This window comes from Gouania willdenowi, chromosome 1 (assembly GCF_900634775.1).
Source record: "Gouania willdenowi chromosome 1, fGouWil2.1, whole genome shotgun sequence".
Lineage (NCBI taxonomy): Eukaryota > Metazoa > Chordata > Actinopteri > Blenniiformes > Gobiesocidae > Gouania > Gouania willdenowi.
The window spans coordinates 39,836,550-39,857,958 of NC_041044.1; the positions used below are offsets into that span (position 1 = coordinate 39,836,550).

At 37.2% G+C, this 21,409-nt stretch overlaps 1 protein-coding gene across 1 annotated transcript in view; it reads left to right on the plus strand.

The window, feature by feature from the left end:
* Positions 1-20,944, plus strand: part of LOC114463958 (dynein heavy chain 6, axonemal-like) — a 61,992-nt gene extending 41,048 nt beyond the window's left edge. Inside the window, exons 56-84 of the mRNA XM_028447869.1 lie at positions 75-242; positions 334-569; positions 776-920; positions 1,085-1,201; positions 1,291-1,414; positions 1,584-1,780; positions 2,315-2,518; positions 4,323-4,448; positions 4,567-4,731; positions 5,506-5,573; positions 5,739-5,919; positions 6,017-6,196; positions 6,306-6,539; positions 7,425-7,560; positions 7,776-7,942; positions 8,207-8,397; positions 9,068-9,228; positions 10,233-10,321; positions 11,309-11,455; positions 11,579-11,717; positions 13,597-13,716; positions 13,825-13,946; positions 14,157-14,286; positions 15,413-15,540; positions 15,683-15,868; positions 16,568-16,640; positions 16,961-17,112; positions 18,926-19,148; positions 20,125-20,944. Coding sequence (XP_028303670.1) covers positions 75-242; positions 334-569; positions 776-920; positions 1,085-1,201; positions 1,291-1,414; positions 1,584-1,780; positions 2,315-2,518; positions 4,323-4,448; positions 4,567-4,731; positions 5,506-5,573; positions 5,739-5,919; positions 6,017-6,196; positions 6,306-6,539; positions 7,425-7,560; positions 7,776-7,942; positions 8,207-8,397; positions 9,068-9,228; positions 10,233-10,321; positions 11,309-11,455; positions 11,579-11,717; positions 13,597-13,716; positions 13,825-13,946; positions 14,157-14,286; positions 15,413-15,540; positions 15,683-15,868; positions 16,568-16,640; positions 16,961-17,112; positions 18,926-19,148; positions 20,125-20,228 — 4,413 coding nt within the window. The 3' untranslated portion in view covers positions 20,229-20,944. The remainder of the gene's footprint in view (positions 1-74; positions 243-333; positions 570-775; positions 921-1,084; positions 1,202-1,290; positions 1,415-1,583; positions 1,781-2,314; positions 2,519-4,322; positions 4,449-4,566; positions 4,732-5,505; positions 5,574-5,738; positions 5,920-6,016; positions 6,197-6,305; positions 6,540-7,424; positions 7,561-7,775; positions 7,943-8,206; positions 8,398-9,067; positions 9,229-10,232; positions 10,322-11,308; positions 11,456-11,578; positions 11,718-13,596; positions 13,717-13,824; positions 13,947-14,156; positions 14,287-15,412; positions 15,541-15,682; positions 15,869-16,567; positions 16,641-16,960; positions 17,113-18,925; positions 19,149-20,124) is intronic.
* Positions 20,945-21,409: the final 465 nt, after the last annotated feature.

The following is a 21,409-nucleotide window of genomic DNA, read 5'->3' on the forward strand; positions in this document are numbered from 1 at the left end:
GTCTAACAATTGAAATGTTAGCTTGTCTAATATTTATCGTGGCTTTGTTCTAATGTATGTCCTTGCCTTTGTAGGCAAGAGATCGTGTGAAAAATGGTCTGACCAAACTACTGGAGACCAATGAACTTGTGGACAAAATGAAAGTGGATCTTTCTGCTCTGGAGCCAGTTCTCAAACAAAAGTCCATTGATGTTGATGCCTTGATGAAGAAATTGGCTGTAGATCAGGAAAAGGCTGATGAGGTGTGTGAGTGTGTGTGTATGTTGAAGTTTAAGGAAGCTAAAGTAAAACAATTAACTTTGTTTATAATACCAAGTCATTCTATTGCTGAAGGTGCGTACAGTTGTAGAGGAAGATGAGGCTTTAGCTAAGTTTAAGGCTGAGGAGACCCAGGCCATGGCAGATGATGCACAAAAAGACCTGGATGAAACCCTGCCTGCCTTGCAGAGTGCCAATCAGGCTCTGGATTCTCTAGACAAGGCCGATATCTCAGAGATCAAAGTGTTTACGAAACCTCCAGACCTTGTCAGAACCGTCATGGAGGCTGTTTGTATCCTGCTGGATTGCAAGTTAGTGTGCTTAAATTAACTCTATAAATCTGTATTGGTAAGCGACGATATGATCTGAGTTTCATGCAACCATAAGTTATTTGTTCTCACTCAGATATGGTTTGAAATATTAACATAATACTGTGTCTAAATAGATCTAAAAGTGCATCCTAGCTAGGCAACGTCTTGTGTTCTTTTTATTCCTACTAACACTCTTCTACTTACAGACCAGACTGGCAAAGTGCCAAGCAATTACTGGGAGACGCCAACTTCCTTAGGCGTTTGATAGAATATGACAAGGATAACATCAAACCACAGATCTTATCAAAGCTTCAGAAATACATCAGCAACCCCGACTTCCTCGCTGAGAAGGTCTGCTCTTTTTTCTCATTGGGCATTGTAACTGTACACTTGCTTTGTTTATGCACATCTGCGGATGTTAAGATGACACAGCTTTTAAAAAAAAGGAGAAAAAAAAGAACTGGATTTTCAATGTTGTTACTTGGTATAAAGAACTATTCTGATGTTGCTGTCAGGTGGAAAAGGTTTCCAGAGCTTGCAAGTCAATGTGCATGTGGGTCAGAGCAATGGATCTGTATTCCAAAGTCCTTAAAGAAGTTGGCCCAAAGAGAGAAAAGCTAGCCAAGGCACAGGTCAGTAACGCACACTAAAACATTGCAAGAATAATTCTTGTACAGGTATATAGTTTCTAAAGTCCTTTATGTTTTTATGTGCTGTGCAGGAAGAACTAGATATAACCATGGCAACTCTGAGAGAAAAGCAGCAAAAACTTCAGGAAGTGGAGAATCAGATTAGGGTGCTCGAGGAGCAGTTTGACAGTAGCAAAAATGAGAAAGAAGAATTAGGTGAGAGTGTTTGTTTTGTTTTAATTTATTGCGTTTTCAATCACACTGGAACAAAAATAATCTCGATAGATGGAAAAAAAAAAAAAAGCTAACGTTACCTGTATAACCCATTAATTCTTCAACCTGAATCTGCCAGTGTGATATTCATGTATCCTTCTCTTCTTCAAAGTTAGCACTATGGCCCTGACGCAAGCTCGATTGACCAGGGCTGGTAAACTTACTTCTGCTCTCGGCGACGAGCAAGTACGCTGGGAAGAAAGCGTTGCCTGTTTTGAGCAAGAAATCACCAATATTGTGGGGAACGTCTTCATTGGTGCAGCATGCGTAGCCTACTATGGAGCATTCACTTCCTACTACAGACAACGGGTAAGTGCAGTGGAATGACGGGCTTCTGTGCTGTGCATTGCTGATTCTAGGCCTGGTGGTTTTTAATTTCAAGAACTATATACTAAAACAAGATCTTTGGCTATAAGGAAAAACATTTGTATATCTCATAAGGTTATGCAAGCCGTTCGAGCATTAATCTAATATCAGTATTAACCATACTCTACTTGTACTCAGATTTGGAGTATACAGTATGTACTGTGTTTTGGTTTAGTTTGCAAGTATACTAACTACTAAAGTAAAACCAATCAAGGAGTTAGATTTGGTTTTAATCCTTCCTACTTTATTTGCTATACTAGTACCAGTGGTAAATATTTTGGCTCTACTAGTTCTACCAGTGATATATCGAGTGTACTCATAGTGCGCGAGTAAATGTTAATAAAGCTGTACTAGTAAAGTTTTGAGTTTTTGTTAGTAACATATTAAGTGTACTTGTACTACTAGTAAAGAAAATTTATCTACTAGTCGATGATTTTGCTTTACTTGTCTCATACTGGTTTGCATCTTTCCCCCTAGCTAATTGATCAGTGGATATCCCAGTGCCAGGAGCTGAACATCCCAATCAGTTCCAATTTCAGCTTGATCAATATTCTGGGAGATCCATACGTCATTCGCCAGTGGAACACAGAAGGATTACCTCGCGACACAGTTTCTACTGAGAATGGGATCCTGGTGAGCGAGGGCCGTCGGTGGCCTCTTATGATCGACCCACAAGATCAGGTACAGTTACTGAACTTCTTTAGCTTATTAAGCAGAGTTGACAAGTAACAAAGTACAAATAATTTGTTACTGTACTAGCCTTTTCTGGTATCTATACTTTACTTCAGTATTTATTTTTTTGGTTAATTTTTACTTTTACTCCTTTCTTTTTCAAACAAATATCTGGACATTCTACTCCTTACATTTTAAAAATGAGCTTTTTACTTTTAAAGGGGACATATCATGGTTTTAAATCCTTCCTTTTTACATATAAATCATACAGTTATGGTCTATATAAAGCGGAACTGCAATGCTTGGGTCTGAATTCCTCATTATTATAGCTCCACAGGCCCCTTTTCTACCCCTTTATGATGTGCTTCTGAGAGCAACTCGTTTTGGTGCGGTCTCTTTAAATGCAAATGAGACACTTCATACCCCGCCCCCTCTTTAGGTGACACTCGGTTCAACTCCACCCTGCTCGGCCATTTTTGTAGTTTGATAGAAGAGATACGGCTATGTAGCGGCGCATAAACTTTTTATTCAGAGGTTATTTACAAAATGTCAACAACAGAAGACTTGTCCATCCAGCTTTACATGTTCGAGCCAGAGTCTGACGCAGCGGAGCAAGATGAAAATGAAGATGATGAACCTCTTTATACTGGCGGAGGTTGCAGAAGCAGTCATCCTTGAAGTGCTTCGCGCACACAAAAATGACCTTGCCCACAGATGTGGGTACATTTCCGTGAAAAACAAAACTCAACCAGGCACTTCGAAAAAGGTTCTGATGCTGGGAGACGGTGTAATGAAGCGTGTGGGTTACTACATCCAACAACCGAACATTTTGACTTATCCTCTCGTAACTTCAGCATCCTTGAGCTTGGACTACAAAATAAAAGCGAGAAATAAAAATGGCGGATTGCTCGAAGTGTTGGACCTGGAGTTGATGTCCTAATTTGGCAGTTCCGCTGCAAATACTGTGATGTAATAGTTCAAAAAACGTAATAGAGAATAGAAAAATAGAAACAGATTGAAAAATATGAGCAAAACAGAATATAAAGACATCTACGGAGCACCTGAAGAGACTAATTTGATTTTTTCTGTACTTCTAAGCACTCTAAATATACATCAAAATGCATTTAAGGGATAAAAAAGTGGATTTAGCATGATATGTCCCCTTTAAGACCTTTTCACTCAAACTAAACACGCTTTTCAGCAGCCGGACTCATTTTCAGAAAGGGCATGTCTCCATTCCAGAAACCTCGAGAACATGAATCTCTGGAGGCTAAATATTAGGCAGGTGCTTTATTTTCATAGTTAATATTTACAAGTTCTTTAAAATGTTAAACTCATAGCTGCTCTGGGATAATTGAGTTTTTTTTTTTTTTTTTCTCTTGACAAATTTTATCTCCAAATTGTATTTATTATGAGTGCTAAACTCTCCAGGTGTTCAAAAGTAACATATTTAACTTGTTCCCATGTACCAGTATTCAAGTATCTTTACTTTTACTTGAGTACTGAAGACTAGTACTTTTGCCACCTCTGTTTTTAAGTCAGCATTTTCTGAATTGATCAGATGTGTCGATGTGTCTTATGATTGATAAATTGATTGTTCCAGATTTTGAGTTTATCATTGAAAATATTCATATTTCACCAAATGCTACTTCTTTATATTTCATGCGAGAGAACCACAGTTCCTTTACAACTAGATGTGCACTAAACATTCCCAACACACTGATGCCATTTTAATAACATGGTGTTGCTGTCAGACTTGAATATTCTATCAATTCATCTCATTATCAAATAAATATATGTCCTATGCCTCCAGGCCAACCGTTGGATCCGCTCCAAGGAGGCCAAGAATGGTCTAAAGGTCATTAAGTTGACAGACTCAGACTTTCTGCGCACACTAGAGAATGCAATACGCATGGGTATGCCTGTGCTTCTTGAGGAGGTATGTTGATGCTGGCCTAATTGTTACAGAGGGGATTTGTAGCCTTCTTAGTTTAATAATTCAAAAAGACTTTTGACTCCGAAATTCCTTATATTCAGTCTATTTATGCTATGTGTAGTTGAAGGAAACATTAGATCCAGCATTGGAGCCCATTCTACTGAAGCAGACATTTGTGGCTGGTGGAAGGACATTGATTCGACTTGGCGACTCAGATATTGACTATGATAAAAATTTCAGGTTCTATATGACTACCAAGATGGCTAACCCACACTACCTGCCAGAGGTAAGGGCACCACCATGTTTTTTTTAATTGTAACTTGTGGCTAAGCTATGTTTTTCATACTTTAGTAACTACAAATGTAAATTATATTTGGATACCACATTATTGTGAGAGATCCACCTCAGAAATGTTATTTTGTATATTTTTGTTATTGTTTTTGTACTTTTTCTAATGTTTGTTGTCAGTTTGTATACTTTTGTTATCTTTGTGTGTATTTATGTCATTTTGTATGTTTTTGGAGTAATTTGTCTTCTGTATTTTGGTTATTGTTTTGTTTATATTTCTCTTTTTGTTTGTTATAGTAGTCATTTTGGGTCTTTTACTGTAATTTTCTTTTAATTTTAAACGTTTGTTTTTATTTTGTGTCTTTTTCTGTAATTGTATGTTTTTTGTAAAGTCATTTTGTGTATTTAGGTATTTTTATGTTTTTGGAGTACTTTTATGTACTTTGGTTATCGTTTTGCATATTGTTCTGTTATTTTTGTGCATTTTTATTGTCATATTTTGTGTGTTTTGGTAGTAATTTTATGTATCTTGGCATTTTTATGTGTTTTTGTCATTTTATATGTTTATGTTGGGGGCTGCACTCAATTGGTTAGTTTTTAAATTTAATTTATTTATTTATTTAGCTGTGTAAGAGAATGATGAGTTTTCATTATTGAACATGTTTTGGGTTTTTTTTGTTAGTTTTTTATTTTTATTTTTTACCTTTGGTATTCTTGTTTTAAAACAGAAGTAATGATTCACTCATCTTTCATTGTCTCCTTCTGCCTGCAGATATGTATCAAAGTTACAATTATTAATTTTACTGTCACTAAGTCTGGCCTTGAGGACCAACTGCTCAGGTACCGTCATGCACAAACCAAACAAATAAAATAAGTCACACTGGCAAACTTGGAATGAAGTGGAATTCTATCGACCTTGTTAGATCTCTTTGCATTTATTTTTCTTTTGAGAGTTTTTTAATTTTAATGACTGAATGTTGCTAACAAAGCTTTTTGACTCTGAAGTGACGTGGTGCGTTTGGAGAGTCCACATCTTGAAGAACAAAGAAATGAGCTGATTGTGCAAATTAACACGGACCGCAGCCAGTTAAAGGACATTGAAAGTCGCATCCTTAAGCTCCTTTTTACCTCTGAGGGAAATATTCTCGACAATGAGGAGTTGGTACAAACGCTCCAGGAGTCAAAGGTGTGAAGGAGAGGCCTTTAATTTTCCTGTTTACCATACTATTTTTATATCTCCAAATTGTGTTTGTTTTTTTCGGATTATCTTATTAATTTTTTAGGTGACATCCGAGGCCATAAAACACCGTCTGGAGGAGGCAGAAGCCACTGAGCTGATGATCAACTCTGCAAGAGAGCGATATCGTCCTGTGGCCACCCGAGGCTCTGTTTTGTACTTTGTAATAGCAAGTCTTGCTGAGGTTGACCCAATGTATCAGTTTTCCCTGAAATACTTCAAACAAGTAAGCCACAGGAACTCGCCTCTTTTTCTGAGTACATTTTACCATTACTCACGTATATATTATTGACTTTGTTATGCTCTTCAATTACTTTGTTTTTTCTCATTTTCAGCTTTTTAATTCAACTATTGAGACGTCGGAGCGCAGCGACGTTTTAGAAAAGCGTCTTCAGATCTTACTCGACCAGATCTTGCTCAACTCCTATATTAATGTGTCGCGGGGTCTTTTCGAGCAACACAAGCTCCTCTACAGCTTCATGTTGTGTGTGGAGATCATGAAGCAGCGTGGGGAGATGTCTGATGGCGAGTGGCAGTACTTCCTGAGAGGAGCTTCTTCCCTGGACAGGGTAGGTCAGAAATTTTAGAATTTGCCTCCATGATGAAAAGTAAAAAGGTAATCCTGCTATTTAGTCATTCCCCTCACATTTGGACTCAGGGATATGATAGCCAAGCCAAGGTCCTTTTGTCTTCTGATGTTACTTTTTCATTTTCCTCTAATACTTTTACTACGAGTTGTACTTCTTGTCTTTGCCATGTACACCTCAATTTATCTTTTCAATCAATTATACTAATCTCCTTAGATAATCCTAATCTGTGATTTGTCTTAACTGCTTTACTGTAGCTGTTCTTCTGAAATGCACATTTCTTGTTGAAAAGAAAAGTAAAAATCCAAATTTTTGTAACCTCAGCCTCACTTAAACAGATTATATCTATTGTTATTATTAATTTTCTAACCCCAGAATTCCCCCAATTTAACATTTTTCTTTCCATTTTTTCTCTGTCTTTTTTTAATATTCATTTAATCTTCTACTGAGCACAGTGGGACACTAATAGACTTTTGGAAACTTTGTAGCCAAAGGTTAAGTGGAGAGGTAAGAGAGATGAATAAATGCCTGAACTGTGGTTCTTCTATAGGAACACAGTGCTGACTAGGCAGCGCCACCTGGAGGACAGATGTAGTTCTTATTCACATGGCAGTAGATACTGCTGCCATGATCCTCATATCAACTCTTTCCTTCTCTTCTCTCTCTGTCGCTTTCTGTCTTCTGTTGTTCTCTTCATCTTTTTTAATTCTCCATGCTTTTAAAATTATTATCAACCACAATCTCTGCTTCTTTCCTGAAATATTAAATTATTTTTTACTGTCTCACTATCAAAGATCCCTCAAATATAACCATTTTTCCCCCATTTTTTTAGGCTGCTCTGACTGCCTCATTTTGTCTGTTTTTCAGGATCATCCACAAACACCAGATGTGCCGTGGCTGACTGATTCTTACTGGCAGACATGTTGTCAGCTAGAGGACACACTGCCCTGTTTTAAAGGCATCTCCGAGGAAATCACCAAAACCAATTTCCATATCCAGCTAGGTAGCCTACGATCAGTGTTGTCCATATTTACCATATTGAGTATCATTTCTATGCTGAAGATGCCACTTGTAGATGTAAGCTGCATGCAACAAAAATATATTTCTATCATGGATCTTCATTTTTCACTGCATGACTAAAAAGGAGGATCTCTTATAGAATTGATAATGGAATAATAATTCTAAATAAAATACAATATGTATTGTTTGATTCCCCAGGACGGTTTCAGTCATCAATAAATCCAGAAAACTGTGAAGGTTATGTGTCTCAGTTACCACCACTCAAGCCTTCTAATGAGGAGGAACAGCAGAAAAAAGGCAAATGGATTGAGAAATTGGGAACCTTTCAGAAGTTAATTCTTATTAAGAGTTTTATGGATGAAAAGGTAAGCCAATAGTTGGTGTGTAGAATGGGACTAATTAAATTTGGATCGACTGGCTTTGTCCCTAGGTTTGGGTCTGATATCACTCGCTATATGCGCTAGCTAGCCAAGCTCCTCTTTGGACCATTGTTTGTTCCTGTCTTGAGTTATTTGGTTTCATATATTTATTATTAAATAAAACATGTTTTTCTCCCTTTGAACTTGTTTTTTTGTCAGTTTCCACTTGAATTTTCTAATGTGGCACTGCCATTTCACTGGTGTGTTCAGGTTGTTTTTGCTGCAACTGAGTTTGTGATTGTCAACCTGGGAAAGCAGTTTGTGGAAAACCCTCCGGTGGACCTGGCTAACCTCTACAACGACATGTCTCCCTCCACCCCGCTGGTGTTCATACTCAGCACAGGATCTGACCCCATGGGGGCATTGCAACGATTTGCAAAGGAGAGAGGTTGTCTTGACAGGTGAGCAAAACCAAAACTGTAAATCTAAAATTGGCAACATATCAGGAACTAATACATGGGAAAAATCACCATCATACAAAGTCAGTGTTGAATGGATCCTCCACTGTTATTACAAATGTGGCCTAAAACCTTTAAAATGTCATTATTACAAGATCTATGCCTAACAAAACACATTATTTTTCACCATATTCATTTTATTAACTTTTAAAAAATGGGACTACTCTACCCTTTGCGCCGCCATGTTGAAATGACATCATTGATGACATGGGTAACCCCTGTTATCCCATTGTGTTCTATTGGAGTGAAGCATAGAGGATCATTTAGCAGCTTTTTCAGTCAAAATGACAACTTGTGCTGCTTTGGGTTGCTCTAAAAATTAAACCTGTGACCCAAAAAATCTGTGGCCACAGGGAGCGACAGTTCCCACTCTGCTGTAGACAGCATGAAGAAGAGAAGAAGCGATCTGTGTGCATTAAGGGCTCTATATTCCTATGTGCGTAGGTCCAAAAAGCCACGCATCTGGCTGTGTGCTATTTTCCCCCTGTACTTAAATCAGTCACTACGTGCCTTCATCCCAGTTACGCACTGTGAATGGAGCAGCCCTGAAATGTGGGTGTTCCCATTCAAATCTGGCTTTACATGCATTCCCCCCCCCCCTCTTGTTTTTCAGGGTTGAATCCATCTCTTTGGGCCAAGGCCAGGGGCCAATAGCGGAGAAGATGATCCGTGAGGCACTACAAAGTGGCAACTGGGTCTTTTTGCAAAACTGCCACCTGGCCGTCTCATGGATGTTAGCCATGGAAGAGCTCATAAAAACCTTTAATGAACCTGGTAGGAACGTAATATTGAACACAGCAACCCAGGTCCTGGTCATTCAGGCCCTGAGTTCACACACATCTCAGCAAAAAACGAATTCATTCACAAGAGCATTCAGAGAGCTCAAACCTCTGCTAAGTGCCAAATATCCGTTGTTAGATGCAGGCAACTGGATCAGTGATCCTGATCATGGTACATGATCATTCACATTTTAAAGGCTTGTGAGAATTATTTATCACCATTAATAACCATATAGTAGGTGCACATGTATAAGCACCCCTATTTTTTTCGAAAAATTGCAATGAAATGCTTAATCTGCATCTGATTTGAATGAAACTTGTTTGGGTAATTGAGGAACCAACCCGACATAACTTAATCACATTTCAAAGATATTAGTGACATACAAACTGAGATATTCTTTTTTTTTGAAATTTTTTGCCAATGGTAAGCAAAACTTTTTTTTTGTTTTTCAAATTGATCCAGAATCAGTAGATTGATCCGGATCCCCTTCAAAAAGGTTCCATGTGTGGAAAGTGTCTTTGATTAAAATTCTGTCAAAAGTCGCTACTTAATAAATTTTGACGTGAATTTGCTTCAAGATGTCAATACTCCTTTATTCCGAGACCAAAATGGTCATAATAACACAGACAAATAAATAAATAAATGCCAGTAAAAATATTACCTCCTTGTTGGAGGGAGAAAAAACTGCGTTATTTATTGTACAATTAATTTGTCAATAATTCGTTAGTCTGATTTTCAGGAAAGTGTAACATTATGCAAAAAAAATGTTAAAAATAGACAATACATTATATGATATACAATGACATTAATAGATTATTGAAAATACTGCTGTACATTATTGCATTAGAGCTACTTCAAATGCTCACAATCACCAGTCGTTTTTCTCTTCTAACAGTGATGACAGTGATGACAACTTACAGTTGTATGTCTATACGAACCTGCAAATGTGCAATAAATTATGCACTGTATTTTAAATAATTGTTAATTTTTCTTTGCAGACACATCAATTCATGAAGACTTCCGTTTGTTCCTCAGTTCAATGCCAACTAAAGTATTTCCAGTCACAGTGCTTCAAAATTCTGTCAAGGTAATCTAACGCATTAAGACACAATACTGCAGTAGCTTCAGATTGCTCAGTTGTCCTGAGATAAATAGTAACAAGGTTGAAATGCACATTATAGCCTTTCTCCACACATATGACAAAAGCAGACTGCAAATGAGGTGAAATGGGTTTGTTTCTTGAGCCTAATGTCGGTCTGATGTCTCTGAAGCAAGAGTAAAAACCATCTCTCAAGAGAATGTGATTTTACATTTAAAGAGGAGAATGAACAAGAAGCTCATAATAGAAGTTTTGCTGGAAGTAACAATCCCTACGACTGCCCAACAACATTTATTCAGATCATAAATAACTAAAAACAGAAAGAAACATTAAAGCAAAGACTGAAATAAATTGTTATTCTGGATCAATTTATCCCAACTTAACCTGTTTTTAGCTTCAACAAGAATAATCTACTAGAATAGTTGCATTTCCTGAAGAGAATGCAAATGAGGATACAGGTGCTGGCCCCGTCGTACTGCATTAGCTAGCATTCGCATTAACAGCATTAGCATTAGCATTAATCTAACATTAGCATCAACCAAGCAATAGCCTAGCATTAGCAGTAACCTAGCATTTGCCTACCAATAACATTAGCCTAGCATTAGCACTAGTATTACCATTAGCAGTAACATAGCAATAGCCTTAGGCTGACATTAGCCTAACATAGCAATAGCCTTAGGCTAACATTAGCCTAACAATAGCATTAACACTAACCTAACATGAACATTAGCCTAGCATTAACACTAACCTAACAGTAACATTAGCAATAGCATTAGCCTCATATAATTAAGCATTAACCTAATATTAATAATAATTTGAGTACCCCAGCTTTAATCTACATGTTACTACTGGACAATGCCTCTGCCTAAAGATGAAATAGTACGTATATGAAGTGTGATGTAGATGCTGATGTTGTAGCTGACCACAGTAAGTGCAGTCAGCGTGTGGGTGTCTTTGTTCTAATGTCTTTCCCAGGTGACTAATGAGCCTCCTAAAGGGCTGCGGGCCAACACACGTCGAGCCTTCACAGAGATCACTCGCAATTTCTTTGAAGAGCACATTCTGGGACGGGAATGGAGGAAGATTGTCTTTGGAATCTGCTTTTTCCATGCAATCATTCAGGTTATGTGAATTTCTTTTTCGTGCTCCATACATTAGAGATCAAGTGCTGCTGCCGGGTTGTGTAACGCACCAATGAGCTTCCTTTGATTTTCATTTCAAAGTAATTTGATTTTTGTGTGTCAGGAGCGAAAGAAGTTTGGCCCATTGGGTTGGAATACCCCGTATGACTTTAACGACAGTGACAGAGAGTGTGCGCTGCTCAACTTAAACCTCTACTGCAAAGATGGCACAATACCATGGGACGCTCTCGTCTATATCACAGGTAGAAAGAAACGCAGCAACCTTTATCCCAGTGGGGTCACAAAAATATGATGTCTAAATCAAGGGCCACATTATCAACATTAACATCAGTATTTAGAATAATTACCGGTCATCATTATTGTGTTTTTTTTTTTTTTTCCGGTTAGTGTTTAGTGTTTTTATATTGTAATTTTGTGGATTTTTACTGTGAGTTTGTGGATTTTTTTCTCATTTTCATGTGAAATGCCATTTTGTGTGTTTTTATTATTGTTTTGTGTGCTTTGTTGTATGTGTGATTTGGTACCCCTGTTTTGGTACCTCTATTCTAGTTTTTTTGGTATCATTTCTATATTTTTCTCTTATTTTGTATGATTTTGTTGTCATTTTGCATGTATTTATTGTAGTTTTGTGTATTTTTCTCTCATTTTGTATGATTGTGTTGTCATTATGTATGCATTTTGTGTATTTGTCTCTGAGTTTTGTGTTTTTGTTGTTCTGTGTTTTGTGGTGTCATTTTGTGTGTTTTTGGTATTTTTTTAGTTTTTTTTTTTTCTTTTTGTGTGTTTTTTGTTGTTTGAGGTTTTTTGGTATCATTTAGTATATTTTCCCTCATTTTTGTGTATATTTTAGCTGTTGTTTGTGTGTTTTGGTGTCATTAGATATATCTTTTTTCTTATTTTGTGTGATTTTATTTGTCCTTTTGTCTGTATTTGGAGTGATTTTGTGTGTTTTTGTTTTCATTTGTGGGTTGTCATCTTGTGTATTTTCCTGACATGTCGTCTCTTCATTGTGAGTGTTTTTGGAATATTTTTCTGCGTTTGTTTTTTGAGGCCATACAAAATTAGTCTGACAAACTATGACATGCACTGGGCCACATGTGGCCCAGTGCATGTCATAGTTTTACTTAGAAATCAAAGCTCTCTGAAATATATGCTGCCAGTGTTGTCGACATAATCAACACACACATATTCTAGATTATTCAAAAGAGGGATAGACAAGTGTTTGCAGGTTTAACCAAGCAATACAATTCTGTCACACAGTTTCTGTCTGTTTCACAGCTGTGGCTCTGTGTTGTTCACATACTACAAATGTTCCCTGCTCTCCTTCTTATCACTGTGCTAATATAGCCGACTGCAAGATGAACGCACAGTAGCATAAAATATAGTACACAACATACTGTACATATTAGAATAACAGTGTGTTCTGGTGTGAAAGCAGCCTCATCTCTGTTTGCCCATTGACTATAACAAACAAGCTTTTATTTAACCACTGCTCATCATTTTTGAAGAGAATTTTAATATACAATTTAATTAATTTAATTTGGTATAATTTAATCTTCATAAGCACTGTGCCTTACTTTCTGGAGCAAAACAGTTTAGACTTAAACAACTGATGGTGAATACAAATCCCTTAGAGGATAAACTAAGCAGGATAGTAATTACTATGAGAACAATGATTAAAGATAAAGTCTTTAATTTTATTATCATAAGTTAATAACTGAGAAGAATAAACCTCTCTGTTTTTAATTAGCCGTTAGCTAATCCCACTTTTTTTAATTTAGTTATGGATGCAAAAATAAATGTGAGGTAGGAGAAAAGCTTTTACTAATCGATTGTTTAGTTAAGTCAAAACGGGTGATTTTGGAAGCGTAGAGAGAGGAAATTAGTAGCTGTATCTGGCAACAGTTTAAACATAACATTTAAACTAATAAAGAGTATCGCCAAAATAAATGCCTATTGATACATCCCTTTCTTTCTCTTAAATATATAAGGATTATCTTGAAATTTCAGCAAAATCATACCATTTGGTTTTACATAATTTATAAATTTTAGGTGTTGAGAGTTTTTGGTGGGTTTTTTCTGGCAGTTTATCTTCTTTAATGTGATGCGTGTCCTCCACAGGGGAAATCACATATGGGGGTCGAGTGACAGATTCCTGGGACCAACGCTGCCTCAGAACAGTCCTCAAAGGCTTCTTTTCTCCAACAACTCTGCAGCCTGGCTACACGTACTCACCTTCTGGTACACATTGTTCTTTTCTCCAGAGTGTTTGTATTTAATGATAAGTTGTCATTGTTCTGACTTATAGACGTTCTATGTGTTTCCCTGAATGGTTCTTGACATCTGTAGGTACTTACTTTGCCCCAGAAGCAGATGATTTAGAGCAATACAAGGAGTACATCGAGAGTCTCCCAATCATAGATGATCCTGAAATCTTTGGAATGCATGAAAATGCCAATCAGGCTTTTCAGGTGAGGAAAGAAAACCTGTTTTTTTTTAAACGGGAAAGGAAAAGGGAACAAGAACTTTATTTTTAGCCAAAAAAACACTTCTTACTCTCTCACAGTTTATATCAGTGTAATAATTTTATGTTTGGATTTTACTTTTCTAGTTTTAATTTAGGAAATGTACCATTTTGTGAAAGTTTGTGTTATTGTTTCTAAAAAAATTTTCCCCCACAGCGCCAAGAAACTACGACTCTTATCAACACGATATTGGAAGTTAACCCTCGTTCTTCAGCGAGTCTCGGAGAAAAAAGTAACGATGACATCGTCAGTGAGCTTGCTGAATTAATACTGACTAAGTTACCTGGTAGGTTAGCGTGCACAGACTCATATCAATTTAGTTGTTCATAATTTCTAATAACATTTGTTATCACACAATAGGAATGGTTAGGATAACCTTAATGAGCACCTGCTCTGGTTCTCCATTTATGGCCATATGAATGTCGCTATGCTAAAGCATGACTGTTTTTTTATTTTTATTATTGATAACCTTTTTAATCACATTTTATTGCCAAATACAACAAGAATCACATGGCACATGGCAAAAAATTGGTGTTTTAATGAACAAACCCAACATTTCCACATGAGCAAAGCCCAGTAAGAGGAAAAACTTCCTTTGGAATTCAGGAAATTTATTTTGATCTCCTGACATGTTTCTACTGTCAACTGCCAGTCTTATTCAGAGGCGTCTGCTGATCGCTTTGATGTTACCTTGACTTCCATGTAACAATTCCAGCAAGTTCTTTTTGTCCTCTTTTTGAAGAATACATTAAGGTTTCATTTATTCAGATGTATATATGTTTATTCATTGCATGTTTCGACTGTCAACTGTCAGTCTTCCTCAGAGGTAATTGCTTTGATGTATCCCTACGAGTTATTTTATAGAGAAAACATCATGGCGTCTTCTGATCACATTATGAAAACATCATGACATCTTCTGATCACTTAATATGTCCTTATGAGTTATGACAATGGGCATTTGTCTGAATAAATAAAACCTTAACATATTATTTCAAAAAAGAAAACAAAATTTACTTGCTGGAATTACATCTTTGTGCAAATAAAGATGATTTTGTTATTTATTTTTATTGGCACAGTGACTATTCAGCTGTCTACCCACAAAGGCATCCCAACATATGGTTCAAGGCACCCCAGAGGTCTGTTCTAAACATATGACCCTTTTTTTTCAATGTTCCTGGGTGTGTTATGCTTACCTTTGGTTCTTACATTTAACACATCAACTTGTTAGTTGGACTAATGTTGATTTACTCACCCATCAGCAGGTGTCATGGTAAGGCAGTGTTGTCATGTTATGGCTGATCAGTGTACTTAAAGGCTTGTTGTGATTTATGGCATCTGCTTGTTTGCTCTGTTCAAGGGTTTCCTCTTGAATTTCTCTGTATTACTGAATCATGTGAACCTTCTGTGCACAGAGCGTCTTGACATGGATGAGGCCGTAGAGACGTTGTTTGAAAGAGACCAAAATGGCCGACTGAACTCTCTCACCACAGTGTTGGTCCAGGAAGTTGATCGCTTCAACAGTTTGCTGAGAGTTCTCAGGGTAACTCATTATTTTCACTGATGCAAATATAATTTTATATCTATCCAGGAAACATCCAAAGAATATGTTGTCATTTTAAGGTGAACATTTGTCATGCTCCACAATGTTTATTTATTTTGTGGTGATATTCTGTGTTTCCTAGATGTCTCTAATTACTCTGCAGAAGGCAATAGCAGGTTTGGTTGTAATGTCTGAGGAAATGGATCGGATCTATACAAGCTTCCTGGTCAACCAGGTTCCCGCCCACTGGTCCAACTCAGCATACCCGTCCCTCAAACCTCTGGCTTCTTGGGTCAAAGACTTGGCCCTCAGAACATCCTTCATCCAGGTTTGGAAGAGAATGCAAACACATGAAGGCTAGAGTCGGCTTCCTGTGAATTGTGGACTTTCTAATATCTACTTTAAGACATATTTGGTGTAATTCAACCATCAAATGTTTTAAATGAAATACTGTTATTCACATTCTTCCTCTGGCTCCTGTTCTTTGCTTTTTTTCAACTTCCTGACAATGAGAAATCTGGAATGGGAACCTATGCTGACTTGTTGGACCGTGCCCATGCCTTGATGCACATACTGTTTGATTTATGAGTTATCACATTAGGCTGTAAAATTACAATAACACATTTTCATTCTGCATTCCTGCTGGAGGCACACACCATATCGGTCTTCCTCTTTATATTTTCTCTTCATACATCCTCTTCCTTTTCATACATCTTTCTTTTTTTTGCTTTGTCAATACCTCCATTAAATGTGTGTGTTGCACTTCCTTAAGTCATCCCTTACACATAAAGTACTAAAACACACAAAGGTTATATTTATTTATAAAGTGATGTGCAGTGATTGGAGTCAGACAGCAAACATTCAAAGCCTCAGAAGAGTAAAAATCCCTGTTCCGTGCTAAATTAGCCACTTAAGACACTTTCCGATCCTTGAAAGTTGATAGTGCAAAGTGTGAAAATAACCGATTACATTGCTATTTAAAGACACACAGTTGTACTGCTTTTTCTTTTTTGTGCTTTTTTGGAAGGCTTGGCTCACGCGAGGTCAGCCCAAATCATTCTGGATTTCAGGACTATTTTTCCCTCAAGGCTTTCTTACAGGTAAACAGAGCAGGACTGCAATGTTTTTGATCCAGAGGCTAATTTTAAAAACATCTTTTAATATTCTGGAGGCATGCAATGGCTTCTTAGAATTTTCTAAACGCACATTTTGGTAAATAATTGAAATTTAGGTTTCATCTGAATTTCAATTTGAATCTAAACAAAGAGGAAACCAATAATGTGACACAATGTACACAGTTTTAGAGGACATTAATGGTGCTGTGTTATTACTTTGTGCCTTTAATACAAAGCATAACTGTTAGAAAGTGTAATTTGGTAGTATTCTAATGATTTGGTGTCATTCATTCATTGACCTGTAGGAGTGCTGCAGAATCATGCTCGACGTTACAACTTGCCCATTGATGAGCTTAGCTTTCGCTTTAACATGGTGCCAGCGTACAGAGACCAAGCTGCAGTTTGTGAAGCTCTCCACACTTTGCCTGTCGACGCAAAACTGAACCTGGATAACGAGGTAAGAAACACACAAATTGTAGATTTTACTGTGACGCCTATAGCCATCAAGTAAATGGAAACTTTACTGTACAAAAATTTTTAAGAAGAAACTTATTATAAAAAATTAGATATCTACCAACAGAAAAGGTAATGGATCAGCTTTTGATGTAAACTATCACCCAGAGGTATTAGCTGACGTGCATCTAGGTTGGAAATGAAAAGAAATCTCTTGATTATGGGCGGGGCTCCTGAATATGCCCAGTCTATAGTAAAAAATCTCCAAAGAACAGTGAGCTATGCTAACAAGCTACCTAATACTCACTATACCTCTCTATTCACAACTATTTCAGTCCAACCTACTCATTGCAGAGTTGACAGGTGCTAGTTTTTATAGAAGTGCGGGGCCAACAGTGGTGGTTTGTGATGTAAGAAGCCACCAAAACGTCATAAACCACCATTCTCAGCCAATGGCAAAATGTGATTGTATTAGCAGGGTTTCAACCCATAGAGGGCAGTCACTCTTACAATAATTTTTTTCCGGTTGCTGGTGTTTCTCTAGCTAGATGACAGAAAAAAAACTTGAATCAATCAACAACACTTCTTCATAAAAAATACATTTGTTTTTAAATAATAGGTACAATTTGACCCAAGTGACAGATAATTACACACAACCAATACCTAACGTTTTAGGACTCCAAAAATCCCAGTAAAGTATCATCACATAACTCAAACCTGCTAAGCATGTTTTTTTTAAATGTGAGAAGATAAAGATTGCAGTATAAAACCCATCGGGCAGCAAACCCATGTCTTCCAGCTTGTTAACTAATGCTCCACCCAGCGGCAGTTCACTTCCAATTAGTTAAATTAGATTCCACCTCATCATCTCTCATCATGGCCTAGAGAGAGTCGATGGGGTGTCATGGCAGAGCCTTAGTGTACCAGTTATTTCCAAACATCTTATTTTTGCTGAGCAAAGAGAGGGTTTTAAAGCTGCTTGCCTTTCCACTCATCCAATATTCATCTGTTTACCTCGTCCACATTTGTCCTCCACCGTTCCCTTACGGATAGAGAGGAGTCTGTTTATTATAAAGGGGCCAAGCCAAAACAGAGATCATTGTTGCTAGGTAGCACTGGCTTTCTTTGAGATTCTGTATTCAGTTATAACTAAATGATCAGCTTCAATTAATTAATTTTTTGTATCCCACTTTAGTCTTTTCACATTATTTAGGTCAATGGTTCTCAAACTTTTTTGGCTCTAGTACTTTATTTCTGAATCCTAGTATCCCCTTAGTCCGACGACAGCAGTTTGATCAGAATACTATGAAATAACAACTATAGAGCACAATGATATAATAATTCAGTGATAACACAATATTTTAAAGAATTCCATTTGAAATAAGTGGAATGAAACAGTATTTGGTGCTTCCTGAACAGATTTTTTTCCCTATAGTTTTTATCATTTTCAATCATCTCCTGGCTGAGACAAACAAGACAAACACTTGTATTTTCAGTTCATGTTCTAATCAAGATTATTTTCATCATCGTCATTATGATTATCATTTTTAACTAAAGATAAACATTAGAAAACCACATATTTTTATGCTTTCTTAGTTAAATTTCCACTTTCTCTCCACTTTCTCTCTCTCAAGTACCCTCTGTAGTGCCATTGTGTACCCCTAGGGGTACACATACCCCCATTTGAGAAACACTGATTTAGGTTACTGTATTTCCTGTTCACCACCGAAGTAAATTGATTATTTTATTGAAAGTCGAACCATTTAACCATTTGTTTCTTTCGAGCCCATTTTTAAAAATGTATTTTTTGAACGTAGCTGCCAGAGCCAAAGGACGGCGTGCTTGTACACGGCATGTTCATGGATGCCAGTCGCTGGGATGACGTCAACATGGTGATGGAAGATTCCCTTCCCAGAGTCATGAACGCAATGCTGCCCGTGGTGCACTTTGAGCCGCAGCTAAACTCTGAGCCCGAGCCAGACCTCTATCCAGCGCCTCTGTACAAGACCTCAGCCAGAGCCGGGACTTTGTCAACCACCGGTACATACTGCATCATTAAACAACGCCATTGTTTACATTACAACATACAATACATGTTGGACCTGTTTGAACATTACAGTCAAGCTATCTGTGACAGAACTTAAATATATGTTTTTTAAATGTCTCTATTTAATTTAGCCCAACACTTGCTAGCTGTGTATCTATAGCAAAGAATAAGGGCCTTAATATTGCTGAGGTATTTTCAAGAGATGTTTTTCTTGTTACTTCATTATTTTATATTGAGGCTGAGAGAAATCCTGCATTCTATCAAGATTTACATCTTTTGTGAGTTGTCAACATGTGCAACATTTTAAAACAAGAGCAGTCAGAGAGAGTAAACCTCCACCAAGCACCAAATATCCTCTTTGCTAGATATTGGCAATTATCTGGATTAATGATACCATGGTCATTCACACTTTAAAGGCTTGGAGGAAATGTCCATTTCCACTAATAAACATACAGTAGTTCCAGTTGTATGGGCATGCCATTTCTTTTGAAAAATCACAATCAAATGTGTAATCTGGATCCATTCAATGGGGTAATAGAGGAACCAACCCAACATAACTCAGTCAAATTAAATCAATTATGAACCGAGATGCAAATTGTTTACCATTTTGCAAGAGATCGGTATTTTTTTATTTTTAAAACTGATCCAGAATTAGTATATTGATCCAGATCTCCTCCAATATTTTTTAGAATCTTCCATTGCATAAAGTCTATCTTTAGGTAAAATGTTGTCAACATTTATTTAGTATTTTTGATGTATTCTTGTGAACAGACAAACAAACAGTTAATTGTTATTTACTTGATGATACACATCTTTTTACTCAAATATCACATATTTTTTATTCTTTTAGTTTTTTCCCTACTGAGACATCTAGAAATGTACATGTAGGTGTGGAAGAAGTATGGAATTCTGAAATTCCAACCCTGGAGGAAATAGGAATTTTTGTTGAACTTTTCTTTCTCCCTCTAGGTCACTCGACTAATTTTGTCGTGACAGTCATGCTTCCCTCCAAGAGACCCTGCGACTATTGGATATCAAAAGGCTCTGCACTCCTCTGCCAACTGAACGACTGAGCATTCACAAGAGGATAACCCGTAACTATACGCACGTTTTTTGTTTTTTTTACTTTAAGATTTTCCAACACAAATCCAAACTTCTACAGATGGATTTGATGAATAAATGATAGAGTCAGCCGCTTCTGTGTGCTCATGTGTTTTTAGTGGCTTGACACATGATGAGTGCAGTACAGGCATATTTTCTAATGCTATGGGCCATTACCACCATGTGCTACACTCCATTCCTACTGAGTGATATGTCACTGTGTAAATGTGCTCAGTGATGAACAGTACACAGGCCTGAGGGAGAAGCAGGACAAACACACACACAGCAGAGATATAATAGATGGACGAGCAGAGATGGGACATGCTCATGGATGCTCATGTTCACAAATGGAGAGGGGTGGGTAGCTAAAGGCATGTGTTGAGTAGGAGGGGAAATGATGATGATGATGATCATCTGATGGGGGAAAAACTTCCACCACTGAAGCCGCTCATATCAGCAGCCTGCTTGTGTCACTTGGAGCATCTGGAGATTTTCGAACACATGAAGTCAAACCAATGCAGCTCAATAATGCACAGATGATTAGTAACATACTTAATAATGTTGACTACATACATTTTTGTCGACACATTGTTTAATCTTGTAAATTTACAATAAAATTGTTTTCTGCTTAATTTTTATCGTGTACCATACATGAACTGCTGGGTGGTGTCGCTTCACCATTTACATTGTGAAGAAGAATTGCACAACAGAAGAAGAACCAACCTAAAGACTCAAATGTTTGGGACCATCTCACTGAAAAGTTATATTACACACCTGAGGTAGAACTAATATCTGTGACATGAAACTAACAGTAATAAGTTAGAATGAAAGCAGCAGAAAACTGTTTTATATATTGTTCAAATGAATTTGGGAAAACTGTAATGGCAGCTTTTGACCACCAATGGCAGCAATGCTTCCCCTGCCCAACCGCAAACTCTACGTATGGATGTCTGTGGTAACTATAACTATGTGTGTGAGTAATAATAGAAGAAAAAACAGCAACAAGTACTTATAAATCAATGCACAAGGAGAACTGGGTTTCTTCTGGAAAGTAAAGAGGGATAAAGTAGTCCATAAAGCCGGACTTGTTTCCAGTCTGAGATGATCCACATTACAATCAACGTTACCAGCTTGCAATATATCCCCGTAAAAC